A 21,306-nucleotide genomic window follows, 5' to 3' on the forward strand; every position below is an offset into this window, starting at 1 on the left:
TGATAGACTATATGAATGGAAAGCACTATTGCCCTTTGATTGTTGGTGATCGCATTGAGTGATGATACAGACTACCACTGGCGATTAGCACTTATAGATGTAGTTTATATTACTTACAGTGTGTGAAAATATAAAATATATATATAGTATATACACATACTGTTAGGTCCATATATATTTGGACAAAGGCACACATTTTGATTGTTTCAGGTGTTAAGCAAAACATATTCAAGCTATAGTTATATGATGGCTATGGGCTGAAAGTGCACACTCTCAGGTTTAATTTGAGGGTATGTACACCCAAATTGGAGGAAGGGTTTAGGAATTACAGCTCTTAGGATTAGCCATCCCCCATTTTTCAAGGGACCAAGAGTAATTGGACAATTGAATAAAAAGCGATTTCAGGTGTGGGCTACTCCTTCATTATTTCTTCATCAATTAAGCAGGTATAATGTCTGGAGTTGATTCTAAGTGTGGTATTTGCATTTGGAATCTATTGCTGTGAACCTACATCATGCATTCAAAGAAGCTGTTCATGCAAGTGAAACAGGCCATTGTAAGGCTTCAAAAATTAAACAAATCCCTCAGAGAGATAGCAGCAACATTAGGAGTGGCCAAATCAACAGTTTGATACATTCTGAAGAACGCACTGGTGAACTCAACAACATAAAAAGGCATAGACGTCCACAGAAGACAACAGTGGTGGATGATCACAGGAGCCTCTCTATGGTAAAGAAAAACCCATTCACAACATCCAGACAAGCAAAGGACACTCTCCAGGAGGTGGGCGCATCATTGTCAAAGTCTACAATCAAGAGAAGACTTCACGAGAGCGAATACAGAGGGTTCCCCACAAGGTGCAAACCATTCATAAGCCTGAAGAATAGAAAAGCCAGATTAGACTTTGCCAAAATACATCTAAAAAAGCCAGACCAGTTCTGGAAAAGCATTCTTTGGACGGATGAAACGAAGATTAATCTGTATGAGAATAACGGAAAGAAAAAAGTGTGGAGAAGGCTTGGAACAGCTCATGATCCCAGGCATACAACATCATCTGTAAAACATGGTGGAGGCAGTGTGATGGCATGGGCATGCATGGCTTCCAGTGGAACTGGGTCATTGGTGTTTATTGATGATGTGACAGAAGACAAAAGCAGCTGGATTAATTTTGCAGTGTTTAGAGATATACTGTCAGCCCAGATTCAGCCAAATGCAGCAAAGTTGGTTGGATGGCACTTCACAGTACAGATGGACAATGATCCAAAACACACTGCAAAAGTAACCCAGGAGCTTTGAAGGAAAAGTGGAATATTCTGCAATGGCTGAGTCAATCACCTGATCTCAACCCAATTGAGCATGCATTTCAGTTGCTGAAAGCAAAACTAAAGGCAGAAAGACCCACAAAGAACAACTGAAGACAGCTGCAGTTGGAGCTTGGCAAAGCATCAGAAAGGAGGAACCCAGTCTTTGGTAATGTCCATGGGTTCCAGACTTCAGGCAGCCATTGCCAGTAAAGGATTCTCAACAAAATATTAAAAATTAACATTTTATATAGGATTATATTCATTTGTCCAATTACATTTGAGCCCCTGAAAATGGAGGGACTGTGTATAAAAATGGTTGCAGTTCCTAACATTTGTACTTGATATATATGTGCAACCCCTTGAATTAAAGCTGAAAGTCTGTACTTCACATTCTTTTGGATTGTTCAATTTTAATTTATTCTGGTGGCATACAGAGCCAAAAGTATGAAAACTGTGCCTGTGTCCAAATATATATGGACCTAACTGTGTGTGTGTATATGTAAATATATATATATATATATACATATATATATAATGCTTTATATAAAGGACTGCTGGCTTGCTGAGATAACTATAGGTTTTTCTCAGGACATACTACACTGCATATTGAAATGATGGGATGATTGGATTATTGGCTGCAATACTCAACACTCTCATTAGGTGTCAGTATATTTTTACATACATATATGGTAATGGTTTTGTTGTTACTCAAAATATGTTTCTCTTTTCTGCAGTGCTTGAAACTATGTTGCAAGTAGTAGTGGCTAATGTTTAACTCTTCATTTACTGATATATGTGCAGCTGTAAAATGGCATCATACTAAATTATACAGAAATAATGGAAACATTACTCAATATATGAATAGAAATAGATTTATGGATTTCATACAGTACATGCATGTGTAAAGCACTACATTTTGAACTGTTTTATTAGGAACCTGGAAAATGATGTTTAAAAAATTATGGGAATATGGGTGGATTATTGTGGATACACATGCCAAGGATCGTATTTCACCTATTTCTGACAAGATTATGGGTTTAGTTATAAGAATATGAGAATAGCTATTTTTCTACATGGGGATTATGGGTGGATTTTTGTGAATACACATCTTGTTTTTGAACATGCCTAGGAACACATTTGACCCCTTTCTGAATAAAATATGAGAATAGTTATCTACATGGGGATTATGGGTATATTATTGTGGATACATATGCTAAGGACCATGTTTGACCTATTTCCAAAATGATTATGGGTATAGTTCTATTTATACATGGGGTTATGGGTGGAATATCATGGTTAACTATGCCTAGGAACACATTTTACCCCTTTATGATAATAATATGAGAATATTTATTTTTCTACATGGGGATTATGGGTGAATGATTGCAAATACACATGCCAGTGACCATATTTGACATGTTTCTCATAAGAAAATGGGTATAGTTAATTTTCTATATGGGGATTATGGGTGGAATTTAATGCTTAAACATACCTAGGAACACATTTGACCCTTTTCTGATAAGAATATGAGAATAGCTATTTTTATACATGGGGATTATAAATTTGTTATGGTGGATACACATGCCAAGGACCATATTTGACCTATTTCTGAAATGGTTATGGGTATATTGGTTTTTTTTTTTACATGGGGATTATGAGTGGATTATTGTTGATACATATGCCAAGGACTATAGTTGACTTAATTCTAAAATGATTATGGGTTTAGTTATATTTATACAGGGAGATTATGCATGGAATATCATGGCTAAACATGCCTAGGAACATATTTGTCTTGTTTCTGATAAGAATATGAGAATAGCTATTTTTCTACATGGGTATAATGGGTGGATGATTGTGCATGCACATGCCAAGGAATATATTTGACCTTTTTCTAGTAGGAATATGAGAATAGTTATTTTTCTGCAATGGGATTATGGGTGAAATATTGTGGATACACATGCCAAGGACCATATTTGACCTATTTCTAAAATGATTATGGGTATTGTTATTTCTATACATGGGGATTATGGGTGGAATATAATGGTTAAACATGCCTAGGAACACATTTGACTTTTTTTCTGATAAGAATATGAGAATAACTATTTTTCTATATGGGGATTATGGGTGGATTATTGTGGATGCACATGCCAAGGAACAGATTTGACACGTTTCTGATAACCTTGTGTATAGGTATTTTTTTACATGGGGTTTATAGGTGGAATCTCAAGGGTAAACATGCCTAGGAACACATTTGACCCCTTTCTGATAAGAATATTGGTATAGGTATTTTTCTACATGGGGATTATGGGTGGAATATCATGGTTATACATGCCTAGCAACACATTTTTCATACATGCCTAGCAACACATTTTTCTACATGGGGATTATGGGTGGAATATCATGGTTATACATGCCTAGCAACACATTTGACCCATTGACCACTTTGCTTAGAAAATCATTGCAATTACAAATGTGTAAGCATTCTCATGCTTATTTCATTTGTTTGTATTGGTATGACACAAAAAAGTGGAGAAACAAAAAAATCTAAATCTGACACCTTCCACGCAAAACTTTAAAACATGGACCGGACAAAATTATTGGAGTCTTCTCAAAATTGTAAGAAATAATTGCATTCCAAGTTTGTAATGCTCCTATAATTTGTAATTAAACTCACCTGTATCAATTAACAGGTGCTGACAATATAGCAATCTCACTGGCAACCAGCTAAAATGGTGTCTGAGAACAAAAATTGTGTAAAAGCATGCACAATCTCAAGGTTACAAGTTCATCTCCAGAGATTTTAATGATACTGTGTCCTCTGTGCACAACACTGTCAAGAAGATTACAGCCCATGGCATTGTAGCTAATCTCCCTGGAAATGGTCAAAAGAGGAAAATATTATCCAAGATTGAATACTGAACAAAGTATTGTTCGAATGGTGGCTATAGAACCTCAATCAACTTCCAGACAAATTCAGGTTGAGGGTACAACTGTGTCAACGTGTCCTATACATCGTCATCTGAATTAAAAGGAACCCTATGGGGGTACCCCACTGCCAGGGGGACCCCACTGTTGTCACAGAAACCTAAAAAACCCAGATTTGAGAAAATTTACTTGATGAAGCCAAAGCCCTTTTGGGAGAATGTGCAGTGGACAGACAAAAACAATTACAGCCGCCGGAGGCTTCCAGGACCCCGGCCGCGGATTCGCGGTTTTCGCCCCGGACAACAGCTGAAGCCCTGGCTGCAAGTTTGGGTCCCCTGCCATCACTACCTGCAGGTGAGATGGATCCTGGCAGTGGGGAGGACCTGGATCCCGAGCCATCCCAGCGGTCGCACATTCCATCCCTGCGGGATGCCGAGCTCCTGCGCCGCTTTAAAAGTATGCTGCAAACAGAATTGTCCTCCGCTACCACCAAGCTGGCCGACCGTCTTTCGCGGGAAATTCGGGATTTGGGCAATCGGACGAATGATCTCGAAGATAAAATGGACGCTGCGGCCACAGTCATTGAAAATCACGAACAGGACCTGTGCGACCTTAAGAAGGAATTGGCGGACGCACTTCTGCGGCTTGAGGATTTCGAAAACCGTTCCCGCCGTGGCAATTTGCGATTAAGGGGTATTCCGGAAACGGTCACGGATCTTACCTCCACTGCTACTGCTCTGTTTCAGGAGCTGACACCCACTATTCCCATTGACCGGCTCGAATTTGACCGCATACATCGTTCTTTGGGCCCCAGACGACCGGATGGGCCCCCCAGGGACATTGTCATCAAGTTTACTTATTACCGCACTAAGGAAACTATCCTCTTGGTGGCCAGAAATAACCCTGATCTTAGCTTCCAGGGGCACCGCTACCAGCTTTTCGCGGACCTCTCTCAGACCACTCTCCAGAAGCGACGCCAGTTGAAGCCCTTCACCTCGGTCCTGGTGAAACACAGAATTAAATATGCCTGGGGCTTTCCGTTCCGCCTCACCTTCACCTACCAGGGCCGCAGTCATTCTGTGGCTACGCCGGAGGAGGCCCATTCTCTCCTGGAATCTCTACATCTTCTCTCGCCGGAAGCTGCTGATCGGAGCCCGGCTCATTCCTCTGGATCCTCGGCAAGGCCGCCCCCTCTGGGCCGCATCTGGGAGCGGTCGTCCAACAGGAGGGGGGCTCTCCCTCAGACCCCTTCGCGATCAAGTCCTTCCTGTTCTTCTCCAAGGCTGAAGATGCGCCTTGGAACTCCCACATATTGTCTCACCGAGGGACTACCCTGACGAGATTGTGAGTTTGGCCCTTAGGGCCTCCCCGGTTTGTCGACATTCTAGGTTGAGACTGCTCCGGCTTGCCCTTTTGGGTTTCATCCCGGGTTGGGGGGGGGGGTCTCTTCCTGGACTTAGGAATCGGGACTTTTTGCTGCCGCAGCCTGTTTTGGGTCCATGTGATGGTGCTTGGGTCTACGTTTGTGGCATTGGGTGATGGTTCCCTTGGGCTCCGGGGTGGGAGGTTGACCCGGTGGGCCTGGTTGGGTGGAGGGGGGTTGGCCCCTGTGGTTCTCTGGGTTTCTATGGGAAGGTCGTCGCGGAGGTTCCTGCTCCTGGGACTTTTAGTTTATTAAGATTTACTATATTCTATTATGTACATTGCCTTTTTGCACCCTGAGGGCTTCTGTTTTGATGTTTCCATTTGCAGCCATGTGTCCGGTGGTAGAGTTACCCCTAACTGTATCCTTCATGTGTAGGATGCACGTCACCATTGGTGTGACACGATTGCACTGTTATGTATACTTTTTGTGTCTTTTTCGTTTTTTCTTTCTTTGTTCTTCTCTTTTTCTCTGTTTTGTTTTTGTTTTCTGCAGGGTTCCGGGACGCCATGGTCCGATCGCCATTGGGAGTGGAAATTGCTGGCTGCTTTGGGCTTTTTTCTGCTGAGCGTGTTGCGTTGATACCGCCATGGCCTCACCCCTTTTGAAAATACATTCACAAAATGTTCAGGGCTTCAATTCGCCTCAGAAACGGACTAAAGTTTTTCATCACCTTAAGTCGCAACAAATAGATGTGGTATGTCTACAGGAGACCAGGTTTTCTCAGTCCTCCGCTCCGCGTTATCTTTCACCTCACTATCCCATCTTTTACACGGCCTAGGCTCCTGAGAAGCGTCGGGGTGTTCTGATAGCTTTTAAACGCAATCTCCCCTTTGTCTGTGCTCGGAATATAGCGGACCCCACGGGCAGGTATTTGCTTCTGCAAGGCACCCTCTGGGACCAGGAGGTTACCTTTGTCTCTTACTACGCGCCTAACCGTTTCCAGCATAAATTCTTTTCGCATCTTTGCACCATTATTTCTCGACACTCTAAGGGTCTTCTTCTTGTTATGGGGGATTCGAATGTTACCTTAGATTCCACACTGGATAGGCGCTACGCACAAGGAGCGACCCCCTCTCATGACTTGGTGCTGGAGGAACGTATGCGCTCTCTTTTGCGGACGGCGGGGCTAGCGGACGTCTGGAGGGAACTTCATCCAACTGAACGCGACTTTACGTTCTATTCTAACCCTCATGACAGTTTCTGTAGAATTGATCATATATTCATGCAGGTCCAGCAACTCCCCTCGGTCCGGCGGATAACTATTCCCTCCTCACCCTGGTCAGACCATGATCCTTTGGTACTCCTCCTTGCCCTTTCCGGATCAGAACGACGCCCTTTTCATTGGCACATCAATGACTCTTTACTGACCACTCAGGCTACCTGCCAAGAAATAGAATTCTTCTTACGGACATACTTTACGGAAAACTCGGGATCGGTCTCTTCAGCAGTGCCCCTATGGGAAGCGCATAAGGCCACGGTGCGGGGTCATGTTATACAACTGGCTGCAGTCCGGAAGCGGGAGCGGGAACGTCGACTCTCGGAGCTTCATTCTCTCCTGGCCTCTGCGGATGCACGTTGGAAGTCATCTCCATCCGTGGCCCATAAACGCGCTCGGGACGCTCTGGCAACAGAATTGGACCTCCTTGCCTCTTCGGAGGCGGAACGGGCCTTGCGTTGGACCAAACATAAATTCTATTCCTGTGCTAATAAGCCCGGTCCCATGCTAGCCAGGAAACTCAATTCTGTGGGGATACCCCATAAACCGATTCGGCTTCGACTTTCCACGGGTGGCTGTACTTCTAATCCCCAGCAGATTGTTTCCCGATTCTCGGACTTCCTTTCGCGCCTCTATGCTGCCCCAGATCCCTTCCCTGTGGCCCAGGCAGAGGCATTCTTTCAGGACCTCCATCTTCCTGGATTAACCGAGGCAGCACAGGTGGCCCTCAACGCAGGTGTCACCGTACCGGAAGTGCTACAAGCAATCAAATCTTTACGGTCCACCGCGGCCCCAGGTCCAGACGGCTTCTCCGGTCTCTATTATAAAAAATTCTCAGCCCTATTGGCGCCCTTTTTAGCTGCCTACTTTAATGAGTTACGACAGGGCTCCTTGCCCTCTCCGGACGCACTTAGGGCACATATCTCTATGATTCCTAAGACGACCGCTGATGTCCAGGAACCGCAAGCCTTCCGGCCCATCTCTCTTCTTAATGAAGACTTGAAAATATTGGGCAAGATCCTTAGTTTTCGCATCAATAAATATTTGTGTAGCCTGGTCCACAGGGACCAAGTAGGGTTCGTCCCCGGGAGGCAGGCGGGTGATAATGTCCGTAAGGTGGTCCATCTTATACATTTTCTGCAACAACGGAAAATCCCAGGATTCTTACTGTCCTTGGACATATATAAAGCTTTTGATTCTCTATCCTGGGAATATCTGCGGTTTGTGCTGTCTCGCTGGGATTTCGGGGATTCTATTCTCTCTTGGATTCAAGCCTTGTATTCCTTTCCTTCGGCTTCCGTTAAATACGCTGGGTATTTCTCGGATCCCTTTCCTGTTGGGCGAGGGACGAGGCAGGGCTGCCCGCTGTCCCCGGCGCTCTTTGTCCTGGCGCTTGAGCCACTGGCTTTAGCGCTCCGGACCGACTGCAATATATCGGGGGTTCCATACGCGGGACAGGAGTTTAAGCTGAGCCTCTTTGCGGACGATGCCCTCTTGACCCTTACTAATCCTCTGACGACGCTTCCTAATTTGCAACGGGTTCTTGAGCGCTTTTCCTTGATCTCGGGTCTACGTATTAATTTGGATAAAACCGTTGCTCTCAATATTACTTTGGCTTCAGATTTGGTTTCGCGCCTACAATCCCACTTCCCTTACCGGTGGGCTTCCTCTTCTCTTGAATACTTGGGCATTCGCTTGACCCCCACCTATGACTCCCTTTTTGCTGCAAATTATTATCCTTTGCTTAGCTCCTTATCTTCTCTTATGCATTCCTGGCAATTTCCGCACCTGTCTTGGATAGGACGGGTTCATTCAGTGAAAATGACCATCTTGCCGAAATTGTTATATTATTTTCGCACCCTCCCAGTGCAAGTTCCCCCTCATTTTCTTTGGTTGCTTCAGGCGAAGTTTATGCGTTTTATCTGGGCCAATAAGCATCCCAGAGTTTCTAGAAATACGCTCTTTGCTCATAGACTCCAAGGTGTTCTTGGGGTACCCAATGTAACTAAGTATTATCAGGCGAGCCAAATTGCCCCGCTGTCTATGTTGCACGCTTCCTCCGATGTTCCTCTCTGGGTCCTGCTGGAACTGCCTAATTGTGCCCCTATCGCACTATCGACACTTCTATGGCTTCCCTCTGCCCTGCGCCCTACGGTGCTGAGTCCGATGTTGCTCCATGGCCTACGAGTCTGGGACTCGGTACGTTACTCCAGTGGCCTGATGTCACCTTTCTTGCCCTTGCTTCCAATCGTTAATAACCCTCTTTTCCCACCGGGTCTAGATCACCCGAGGGCATTTTCTTGGTGGGTGGCTCATGGTTTCTCACAGGTGCGACACTTTTTGATTTTTCGGTCCTTTCCCACCTGGAATGTCCTCCGGGAGTCTCGGGATGTTCCCCCAGCGGAATTTTTTCGGTACCTTCAATTGCGGCACTGGCTACTCTCGCTGAGGGCCACTTCTGCTTTCCCATATCAGACATCTGCCTTTGAACGGCTTTGCCAGCAGCGTCCGGGCGCCCCGGGCCTTATCTCCCTTCTTTACGCAGCTTTGAACAGATGCTCGTCGCACACTTCTCTTTCATATGTAGTTCAGTGGGAACGCGACCTGGGAGTGGCTGTGGATCCGGAGGACTGGAATAAAGCCTGGTCACTCATAGCTAAATGTTCGTTTAATACGACCACGCTGGAAGCAGCCTATAAGGTATTGTTCCGTTGGTATTGGGTGCCGGCTCGTTTGGCCCAGGCTAACCCTGCCTGTAGTGATCGATGTTTTCGGGGCTGTGGCCATCGTGGAGATGTACTGCATATCTGGTGGTCATGCCCGAGGTTGGTTCGTTTTTGGTCTCGTGTGTTTGGCCTCCTTTTCACTTTGTTTCATCTCTCCATACGCCGGGATGCTCGGTATGCTTTGCTTCATTGCCCCATACCGGGCCTCTTGGCTCGTCAGCAGCGATTGGCTTCCTATTTGTTTTTATCGGCCACTAGGACAATTGCCCAGGCCTGGAAGAGTCCGTTTGTACTTTTTCAGGGGGTGCGGGATCGTATGACTACTATGATGCTCAATGAACAGATGTCGAGTATATGCAACGACTCTCAACATAAATTTTTGAAAATATGGGAACCGTGGTTGCAATATGCCTTTCCCACGCTCCCCCCGGCCAGTGTAGGGAGGTGATGGAGTTTTGTATTGGCGCTCATGGACCCTTGCTCTCTGGTGTGTGTTTTTGTTTTTGTTTTTTCTCTTTCTTTCTTCTCTGCTTTTCTTCTTTCCTTTTCTGTTTGTTTTGATGTGACAGTGGACGGCTGTCTTTAGTTGCGATAATCTGAGTTTCACTGATGTTATTGTAACCTATGTGCCATTGATAGCCCCTGCGCGGGCATGCGTTTTGCCTTATTGGAATTAGAGCGTTGTCTGCTCTATTATACATTTTCTATCGGTGCAATTGATAGCCCCTGCGTGGGCGTGTTTTGTTGCCTCTGTTTTATACTGTTTAAAATTAATAAAAACCATTGAAATACAAAAAAAAAAAAAAAAAAAAAAAGCACCCATAAGCGGTTCCAAATAAAGCACTGCAGAATAATGAACTGGCCAGCAATGAGTCCAGATCTCAATCCCATAGAGCACCTGTGGAGAGATCTTAAAACAACAGTTGGGAAAAGGAACCCTTCCAATCTGAGATACCTGGAGCAGTTGGCAAAAGAAGAGGGGTCCAAAATTCCAGTAGAGAGGTGTAAGAAGCTCATTGATGGTTACAGGAAGAGATTGAGTTCAATTATTTTTTCCAAGGGGTGTGCTACTAAATATTAAATTGAGGGTGGCAATAATTTTGTCCAGTCCAGTCCAGTTTTACATGGAATGTGTTAGATTTGGCTTTTTGTTTCTCCACTTTTGTGTGTCATACCAATACAAACAAAAGAAATAAACATGAGAATGCCAAAACATTTGTCACTGCAACATATTTCTGGGTATAGTGGTGCATTATCTGACAGAAATGCAGGGGCGCCAATATTTTTTCCATGACTGTACTGTATATTATGTGGAATGTGTAACCATAATACTCTGCCCATAATCCCCACATAAAAAAAAAAAATTATATTTAGGCGATCCCTGAAAAACCTTTTTTTCAGAGAAGCCTATTCTTCCTCCACCTAACAACTGTACAGTTACTTTATGCATCAACTCATTCCCCTCCTCCCCCCCAATTATTTCCTTTTGTGTCACCTGTCTACCGAGCAGGGCCCTCGAATTTCCTCCTGTATTGAATTGTATTTCTAACTGTACTGTCTGCTCTCATGTTGTAAAATACTGTGCAAACTGATAGCACAATATAAAACCTGCACAATAATAATAATTCCCACATTCCTATAAGAAACAGGTTGCATTTTTTATGCTGGATGTGTACGCATGATATTGCCCTCATAATCCCCATAAATAAAAGTAATTTTACCCATATTCTTATCTAAAAAGGTAAAATGTATTATGTGGGATGTGTAAACATGATATTCCACTTATATTCCTCATGTGGAAAAAAAATTATATACATGTTTTTATCAGAAATAGGTTGAATATAGTCCTTGGCATATGTATCCACAATAATGAACCCATGATCCCCATGTAGAAAAATAACTTTTCTCATATTCTTATCAGAAACAAGTCAAATGTGTTTCTAGGCATGGTTAAGCATGCTATTCCACCCATAATCCCCATGTAGAAAAATAACTATTCTCATATTCTTATCGGAAACTGTTCAAAATGTGTTCTTAGGAATGTTTAATCATGATATTCCACCCATGCTCCCCATGTAGAAAAATAACTATAGCCATATTGTTATGGGAAACAGGTCAAATATGGTCCTTGGCATGTGTGCCCACAATCATCCACCCATAATCCCCATGTAGAAAAATAACTATTTTAATATTATTATCATAAATAGGTCAAATGTGTGCCTAGGCATGTTTAACCATCATATTTCACCCATATTACCCATGTAGAAAGATAACTATACCTTGTAATGTACAGCGCTGAGCGAACTGTTGACGCTTTATAAATACTGTATAATAATAATTATTATTTCAGAAATAGGTCAAATATGGTCCTTCGCATGTGTATTCACAATAATCCATCCATAATCCACATGTAAAAAAAATAGCTATTCTCATATTATTATCAAAAACAGGTCAAATGTGTTCCTAGGCATGTTTAACCATGATATTCCATCTATAATCCCCATGTAGAAAAACAACTATACCCATATTCTTATGAGAAACAGATAAATGCGGTCCTTGGCATATGAGCAGAAAATTACACCCATAATCCCCATATAGAAAAAATAATTGTTCTCGTATTCTTATCAGAAATGGGTCAAATGTGTTACTAGGAATGTTTAGCCATGATATTCCGCCCCATAATCCCCATGTAGAAAAATACCTATACCATATTGTTATCAGAAAGGGATCAAATCTGTTCCTTGGTATGTGTATCCACAATAATCCACCCATTATCCCCATGTAGAAACATTGTTATTCTCATATTCTTATCAGAAGCAAATCAAATATCTTGCTAGGCATGTTTAGCCGTGATATTCCACCCATAGTATAACTAAACCCATAATCATTTTAGAATTAAGTCAACTATGGTTCTTGACATTTGTATCCACAATAATCCACTCATAATTCCCATGTAGGAAAAAAAAAACAATATACCCATAATAATTTTAGAATAAGGTCAAATATGGTGCTTGGCATGTGTATCCACCATAATAAACCCATAATCCCCATGTAGAAAAATAGCTATTCTCATATTCTTACCAGAAAGGGATCAAATGTGTTCCTAGGCATATTTATTCATGATATTCCACCCATAATCTCCATATAGAAAATTAACTATGCCCATATTCTTACGAGAAACATGTCAAATATGGTCCTTGGCATGTGTGTCTGCAATCATCCACCCGTAATCCCCATGTAGAAACATTTATATTCTCATATTATTATCAGAAACATGTCAAATGTGTTTCTAGGCATGTTTAACCATGATATTCCACCCATAATCTCCATATAGAAAAATAACTATACACATATACATTTCAGAAATGGGTAAATATGGTCCTTGGCATGTGTATCCACAACAATCTACCCATAGTCCCCATGTAGAAAAATAGCAATTTTCATATTCTTATCAGAAACAGGTCAAGTGTGTTCCTAGGTAAACTTAACCATGACATTCCACACATAATCCCCATGTATAAGGCGTATAAGACGACTTCTTAACCCTTTGAGAACCGTAAGGTTTTGGAACGCCAAAAGAATCAATTTTTTTGTTTTTAAAGTTCGTACACTTCAGTTGCTGTAACTAAACCATTTCATGAAATAATTGGCAAAAAGCTAGATCCATTTGTTGTTTGATAAGAACTAATGTTTTGACTCAAACCAAAAAAAAAAAAGAATTTTAAGTTCTTAATCAGATGATACACGCAATTACAAACATGGCACAAATATGTCCCTTGGTCCCCCATGAAAATCTTCTCAAAAGTCGGGGGTCGTCTTATACGCCGGTACACGGCGTGCTGACACTTCTGAGCCGGTGTCAGGGCGGCACTTTTTAGGGGGGCGGCGCAGTGCCACTGGCCCCCCCTTCCAGTGGAAGGGACACTAAGTACAGGGGCGGGCAGGGGGCTGCTGTTTCTTACCTGGCTCCGGTCTCAGTCCCACGACGATCCAGTCCAGGAAACTCGGCTGCTCCTTCATTCAGTTTGGCCGCTCCATAACTATGTTCGCGCGGCCGCGTGGCTCCGCCTCCTCACCGGTGATTGGGCGCCAGAACTGTAGCTCAGGAAAGGCACATAGGTGGCCAATCACCTCGGAGGAGGCGGAGCAGAGCGGCCCCATGAACATCGAGTGAGGGAGCGGCCGGTAATTGTGCCGTGCAGATGGTGCTCCTGCAACCATGTATGCTGGCGGCAGCAGCACCATGCTGGAACAGGGGTCAGCAAGTGTCATTGGTGTCAGTGGGAGGAATAGTGCCCCGTCATTGGTGTCACTGATACTAATGATGGGGCATTATTCCTCCCACTGACATCAACGATAGGGCACTATTCCTCCCCCCCACTAACACCAACGATGGAACACTATTCCTCCCCCCCCACTGACACCAACGATGGGGCACTATTCCTCCCCCCCACTGACACCAACGATGGGACACTATTCCTCCCACTGACACCAACGATGGGACACTATTCCTCCCACTAACACCAATGATGGGACACTATTCCTCCCACTGATACCAATGATGGGGCACTATTCCTCCCACTGACACCAATGATGGGGCACTATTCCTCCCACTGACACCAATGATGGGGCACTCTTTCTACCACTGACACTGATGGAGTACTGTTCCTCCCACTGACACTAATGATAGGACACTATTCCTCACACACTGACACTAATGATGGGGCACCATCATTGGTGTCAGTGGGAGGAATAGTCCCCATCATTGGTGTCAGTAGGAGGAATAGTGCCCTATCATTGGTGTCAGTAGGAGGAATAGTGCCCCATCATTGGTGTCAGAGTGAGGAATCGTGCCCCATCATTGGTGTCAGTGAGAGGAATAGCACCCCATCATTGGAATACCATACTGAAATACCATACCATATTGAAATCAAATCTGATGTTTTTTTTAATTTTTATTTGGTGTGCATTGGAAGAGGGGTAGTCTTATATGGCGAGTATAGCCCAAACCCTATATTTTAACAGGAAAAGTAGGGAGTCGTCTTATACGCTGGAAAATACGGTAACTATAACCACAATTTTTTCAGAAATAGATCAAATATGATCCTTGGCATGTGTATCCACAAAAATGCACCCATAATCCCCATGTAGAAAAATAATTATATGTATTTGCTTATCCAAAATAGGTTGAGTTACCATGATATTCTCCCCATAATCCCAGATATAAAAGTAATTTTACCCATATTTTTATTTTAAAAGATGAAATTTAATTTGTATGGGATGTGTAACCATTATATTCTAGCCATAATCCCCATGCAGATCCATAATAACCACATTGTTAGCAGAAATGCATTCATTTTTTGCTTGGCGCTTATAATTTTTAATCTTCTTCACTTTTGAAAAGTTCCTAATAGAACAGTTCAAAATGTAGTGCTTTACTGTATGAAATCAGTACATCTATTCCTATTAATATATTGAGTAACATTTCCATTATTTCTGTATAATTTACTATGATGCCATTTTACAGCTGCACATATATCAGTAAGTGAAGAGTTAAACATTAGCCACTATTACTTGCAACATAGTATCAAGCACTGTAGAAAAGATAAACATATTTTGAGTAAAAACAAAATCATTACCATATACAGTAGGGCAAACAAGTATTTAGTCAGCCACCAATTGTGCAAGTTCTCCCACTTAAAAAGATGAGAGAGGCCTGTAATTGGCATCATAGGTAGACCTCAACCATGAGAGACAAAATGAGAAAAAAAATCCAGACAATCACATTGGCTGATTTGGAAAGAATTTAATTTGCAAATTATGGTGGAAAATAAGTATTTGGTCACCTATAATCAAGCAAGATTTCTGGCTCTCACAGATCTGTACCTTCTTCTTTAAGAGGCTCCTCTGTCCTGCACTCATTACCTGTATCAATGGCACCTGTTTGAACTTGTTATCAGTATAAAAGACACCTGTCCACAACCTCAAACAGTCACACTCCAAACTCCACTATGGTGAAGACCAACGAGCTGTCGAAGGACACCAGAAACAAAATTGTAGACCTGCACCAGGCTGGGAAGACTGAATCTGCAATAGGCAAGCAGCTTAGGCATTGGCATCATAGGTAGACCTCAACTATGAGAGACAAAATGAGAAAAAAAATCCAGACAATCACATTGGCTGATTTGGAAAGAATGTATTTGCAAATTATGGTGGAAAATAAGTATTTGGTCAATATCAAAAGTTCATCTCAATACTTTGTTATATATCCTTTGTTGGCAATGACAGAGGTCAAACGTTTCCTGTAAGTCTTCACAAGGTTGGCACACACTGTTGCTGGTATGTTGGCCCATTCCTCCATGCAGATCTCCTCTAGAGCAGTGATATTTTGGGGCTGTCGCTGGGCAACACGGACTTTCAACTCCCTCCAAAGGTTTTCTATGGGGTTGAGATCTGGAGACTGGCTAGGCCACTCCAGGACCTTGAAATGCTTCTTATGAAGCCACTCCTTCGTTGCCCGGGCGGTATGTTTGGGATCATTGTCATGTTGGAAGACCCAGCCACGTTTCATCTTCGATGCCCTTGCTGATGGAAGGAGGTTTGCACTCAAAATCTCACGATACATGGCCCCATTCATTCTGTCCTGTACATGGATCAGTCGTCCTGGTCCCTTTGCGGAGAAAGAGCCCCAAAGCATGATGTTGCCACCCCCATGCTTCACAGTAGGTATGGTGTTTTTTGGATGCAACTCAGCATTCTCTCTCCTCCAAACACGACGAGTTGTGTTTCTACCAAACAGTTCTATTTTGGTTTCATCTGACCATATGACATTCTCCTAATCCTCTTCTGGATCATCCAAATGCTCTCTAGCAAACTTCAGATGGGCCCGGACATGTACTGGCTTAAGCAGGGGGACACGTCTGCACTGCAGGATCTGAGTCCCTGGCGGCGTAGTGTGTTACTGATGGTAGCCTTTGTTACGTTGGTCCCAGCTCTCTGCAGGTCATTCGCTAGGTCCCCCTGTGTGGTCCTGGGATTTTTGCTCACCGTTCTTGTGATCATTTTGACCCCACGGGGTGAGATCTTGCGTGGAACCGCAGATCGAGGGAGATTATCAGTGGTTTTGTATGTCTTCCATTTTCTAATTGTTGCTCCCACAGTTGATTTGTTCACACCAAGCTGCTTGCCTATTTCAGATTCAGTCTTCCCAGCCTGGTGCAGGTCTACAATTTTGTTTCTGGTGTCCTTCGACAGCTCGTTGGTCTTCACCATAGTGGAGTTTGGAGTGTGACTGTTTGAGGTTGTGGACAGGTGTCTTTTATACTGATAACAAGTTCAAACAGGTGCCATTGATACAGGTAATGAGTGCAGGACAGAGGAGCCTCTTAAAGAAGAAGGTACAGATCTGTGAGAGCCAGAAATCTTGCTTGATTATAGGTGACCAAATACTTATTTTCCACCATAATTTGCAAATTAAATTCTTTCCAAATCAGCCAATGTGATTGTCTGGATTTTTTTTCTCATTTTGTCTCTCATAGTTGAGGTCTACCTATGATGCCAATTACAGGCCTCTCTCATCTTTTTAAGTGGGAGAACTTGCACAATTGGTGGCTGACTAAATACCTTTTTGCCCCACTGTATATGTGTAAAAATATACTGACATTAATGAGAGTGTTGAGCATTGCAGCCAATAATCCAATCATCCCATCATCCCAATATATAGTTTAGTACATCCCAGTTTTCTCTAGCATGGGAGGATTGATTTTTATTTTTATTTATGTATTTGATGACACACTGCACTATTAAACTGTTATTGAAATTCTACACCCTAGCCTTGGATGAATAAAAGTAGGATTTTATAGTTCAGGGGGCTCTTTTTTGCCTTTTTTTTTACCATGGTGCTGTCAAGTAGTAATAGTAGTAGTGTTAATTATGCGTATTGCTTTTATGGTTAATATTTTCTACACATGTAGATGTTCTGCTAAATAATATAATTTATAGAGCTGTTTAGAATCATTTTTATTATGAATAACCTTGGCAAATAACATATGTTTTCTACCAAATTGTTAAAATCTAATTTTCTTTTTCTTTTCAGATATTAATGGCCTTGAGGCATCTTCACGCAAAGAATATTGTTCACTGTGACCTTAAACCAGAAAATGTTCTCTTGGCTACAGAGGACGCTTTTCCACAAGTAAGTTATCAATTGGCAAGGCTAGAATTCTTTCAAGGGGACATTGCCTAGCAGTCTGCACACAAACTCCCCTTTCATTACACACTGGACATTGTATATTTTGACCAGACAGGGTTGCTCTAATTATTCTAATTTTATCCACTCAGCAGGAGATTCATCAACTCCTGTAAGAAATATTTCTTACTATGATGCATGCCAAAAAAACAAACATGAATGTACTTTGGATTGGTGTGTGCCGACAATGTTTTCAGATGTGTTGCATTTTTGAAAGAAATCTATTGACATTTTAGTACAGAATAGGAGCCTGTTCAAGACTGAAGCTAAATCTGGGAGACCAGCTTTAAACTTGTCAGCAAAAGAAGCAGGATTTGTATATTCATATTAGCATGGATAGGAATATTGCCTGTGTACTGGACACACAGTACTGCATGTTACTTTTATTTATATTAGTAAATATAATGTTATTATTGAACGTATTTTTGACGTGAGTAAAGCATTTCATTTAGTGTGAATTACCTTATTTAAGTGTAGCTCATTCGTATTATATGTTTTTTCATTTTGCAACAAGGTTAAACTTTGTGATTTTGGATTTGCTCGCATTATTGGTGAAAAATCTTTTCGAAGGTCAGTTGTTGGGACTCCAGCTTATTTGGCACCAGAGGTCTTAAGGAACAGTGGCTATAACAGATCCCTTGATATGTGGTCAGTTGGTGTAATCATCTATGTCAGCCTTAGTGGCACATTCCCCTTCAATGAAGATGAAGATATAAATGATCAGATCCGAAATGCAGCGTTTATGTTTCCAAAGAACCCCTGGAATGAAGTTTCAAATGATGGTAAGTAGACCATTTTCATTTTTGGGGTTTGTTATAGTTTTAGTATTATGAAGTATTATGATTTATTCATAGTTACATACAGTAGTCAGAGTTAAAGATGAAATATGGGCAAATTTCTTATTTTCCCATACAGTGGGGCTGAGCCCGCACTGCATGGGTTAAATGTTCGTTTTTGCCTATAGACTAGCTCCGGATGTGAGGACGGCAGGAACAGTCCACCAATGGACATGGGGAGCGTGGTTTTCTGGAGGATCAGAGGAATGGGTAAGTATAGCTTTATCCTGAGCCCCCAGACAAAACGAGCACTTAACTCATACAGTGTGGGAACAGTCCCACTGCATTGGAAAATAAAATTTTTAACTGGAGTTCTGCTTTTAGCTGGCCAAGCAGGGTTGTTTTTTTTTTGTTTGCTTTTTTCTTCATTCAACCATCCACACAAACTCAGTGGAGGATTCCACCCACCAGGACATTGTATTCTCACAGTGGCAGGTACTGCTCCCGTTGCTGATCGATTTGTTGAGCAACACAGCCCACACACTGGTTGAAATTTAGGCCATTTTCTGCTGGACAGACCCAATTTTGATCAGTGTAAGACCAGCTCTAGTCAAGATGAAACATATACATATATATTTTTCCTTATCCTGAGCCCATTTCATTAGAAACTTACCCAAAATTGGAAATAGGGGAGAGCTCTCCAGAGATATGGATGTAGTCGAGAATAACAACAAGCACACTTGAGATGTTGCATCAATTAGCGGTTAGGATTTGAGCATAGAGGGTAAAGAAGTATGACACCATGGGCCTCGTTGAAGTAGAATCTGACTCTGATCCTGTTCAATAAGAGTCCATATTTTAGTATCGCTATGCCGGCAACTGTGTATTAAGTGGCCCAGGTGAATGGCCTGCTAGTACCAGACGACCAAATTGCTTAGGTAAAGTAAGCAGTCAATGTCGGATTGGAGGCCTCCCAGATAAAGTCAAAGAGCAAGGACTGAGCTTGTTTCAAGAATGTGGATGGCATATAATTCATAGGGCTTGAAATAAGTATAAAAAGGTGGTAAATACTAATTTTAATAATGTTTCAACGCCCAAAGAATGTATCCAGAATGTTTATCCAGCAGAGCATGCACCTGATCTAAAAGAGGCAGAATGTTTAAGGTAAAAGTATGAGAAATTCATGGCTATATATTACCACCTAGGTATTTCTGTGCCACGAGAGTTCATTTGCATTTATAATCCGATTGTAGTGATCTAATAAGATGTTGCGTCATTGCAACACTCATCACCTTCGATTTGGAAAAGTCTTCTTTAAGCCAGAGATGCTTAATGCTCGAACTCGTGCAATAAATTGGGAAGTGAGATCCCGGGATTACTTAGGGAGAATAGCATGTCGCCTGCAAAAGCAGAGATCTTGTGTTGAACATCTCCTATACATAACCCCTGGATGTCAGGATTCCTTCTGACAGTGAAAAGGAAAGGCTCCAGAGTAAGGGCAAAGAGCAAGGGTGAAAGAGGACGCTCCTGCCTGGTGCCATTTGTAATAGGAAAGGGATCTGAAAGGTCACCATTTACTTTTAACAGCGGCCGTTGTTACAGTGTAGACACTGGAAATCCAATGAAGCATGTTGTTTCCGAGGCTGACATATCGTAAGACAGCCAGCATTAACTGCCAATTCAGCCGGTCTCAAATGCTTTACCCCCTGTCTTTTTCTTGGTATACTGTACATGCTGAAATTGGTCTGACTGGCCATATGAATCAGGTTGAGAACCTTAATAGTGTTATCTCAAACCTCCCAGTTGGAAATAAACCCCACTTAGTCAAGATGGATTCGCTGTGGTAAATATTGTAATCTGGTGCCCACTGTCGTGGTAAAAAGTTTCAGATTGATATTTAAAAGACAGATTGGTCGGTAGATACCAGAGGATGAAGGATCCTTCCCCTTTTTCGGTAGAACAGTGATATGAGCTTTAAGGGTGTCCGATGGAAAAGAGGCTTAGTCTCCTAATGCATTAAATATTTTAAGCATATAAGGGCCAAGAATGGCAAGTAACAGTTTATAGTACTGAACAGTAAAGCCATCTGGGCCTGGAGCTTTACCCGATTTGGTCAGATTGACTGCCAGTCACAGCTCGCCCATTGTTATAGGCGCCTCCAGTTCTTGACGAACCGAGGGGGGGTAGTCTAGGCATACAGGTGGATGTCAGATCCTCTACTTGATGAGGCGGATGTAGTATGTAGATTATATAATGAGGAGTAAATGTTTGGGCAATGTGTTTGGGCAGAGAGGCTTGTTAACCATCTGCCTGCATTATATGAGCAACATAAGTTGCTGCTGTCTTATCTTGTAAGGCTTTGGCCAAGAGCCTGCCACATTTATTGCCAAGCTCAAAGAAAATGTGTCTACACGTTTGAACCGCAGCTTTGTCTCTGAACCGTAAGAGGACTGTCACTTGTTTCCGGTGAATTAGCAGTTCCCTTTCTACAGATTGGGACAGTGCGTGTTTATGGTGGGATTCCAATTTATGAATGGCTGTCAATAAGGTGTCCAATTGTTTCTTCTGGTCTTTCTTGATCCGAACCCCATGCTTAATTAGAACCCCTCAGATAACAGCCTTATGCACTTCCCACACAATTCCCAAGTTACAACCGGGTGTATCATTAGTGGGAAAATATGCCTC

The 21,306-nt window shown here is 42.4% G+C and overlaps 1 protein-coding gene across 2 annotated transcripts in view; it reads left to right on the forward strand.

Annotated features, from left to right (window-relative positions):
- LOC149440811 (serine/threonine-protein kinase D1-like) overlaps positions 1-21,306 on the forward strand; it is a 154,967-nt gene that overhangs the window by 125,712 nt on the left and 7,949 nt on the right. For both annotated transcript variants that reach the window (XM_089658033.1, XM_089658032.1), the window contains exons 16-17: positions 17,693-17,791; positions 18,360-18,627. In XM_089658033.1, the coding sequence (XP_089514159.1) occupies positions 17,693-17,791; positions 18,360-18,627 (367 nt within the window). The remainder of the gene's footprint in view (positions 1-17,692; positions 17,792-18,359; positions 18,628-21,306) is intronic.

This window comes from Staurois parvus, unplaced genomic scaffold (genome assembly GCF_062004578.1).
Source record: "Staurois parvus isolate SC_StPar_1 unplaced genomic scaffold, SC_StPar_1.0 ptg001051l, whole genome shotgun sequence".
Taxonomy (NCBI): Eukaryota; Metazoa; Chordata; class Amphibia; order Anura; family Ranidae; genus Staurois; species Staurois parvus.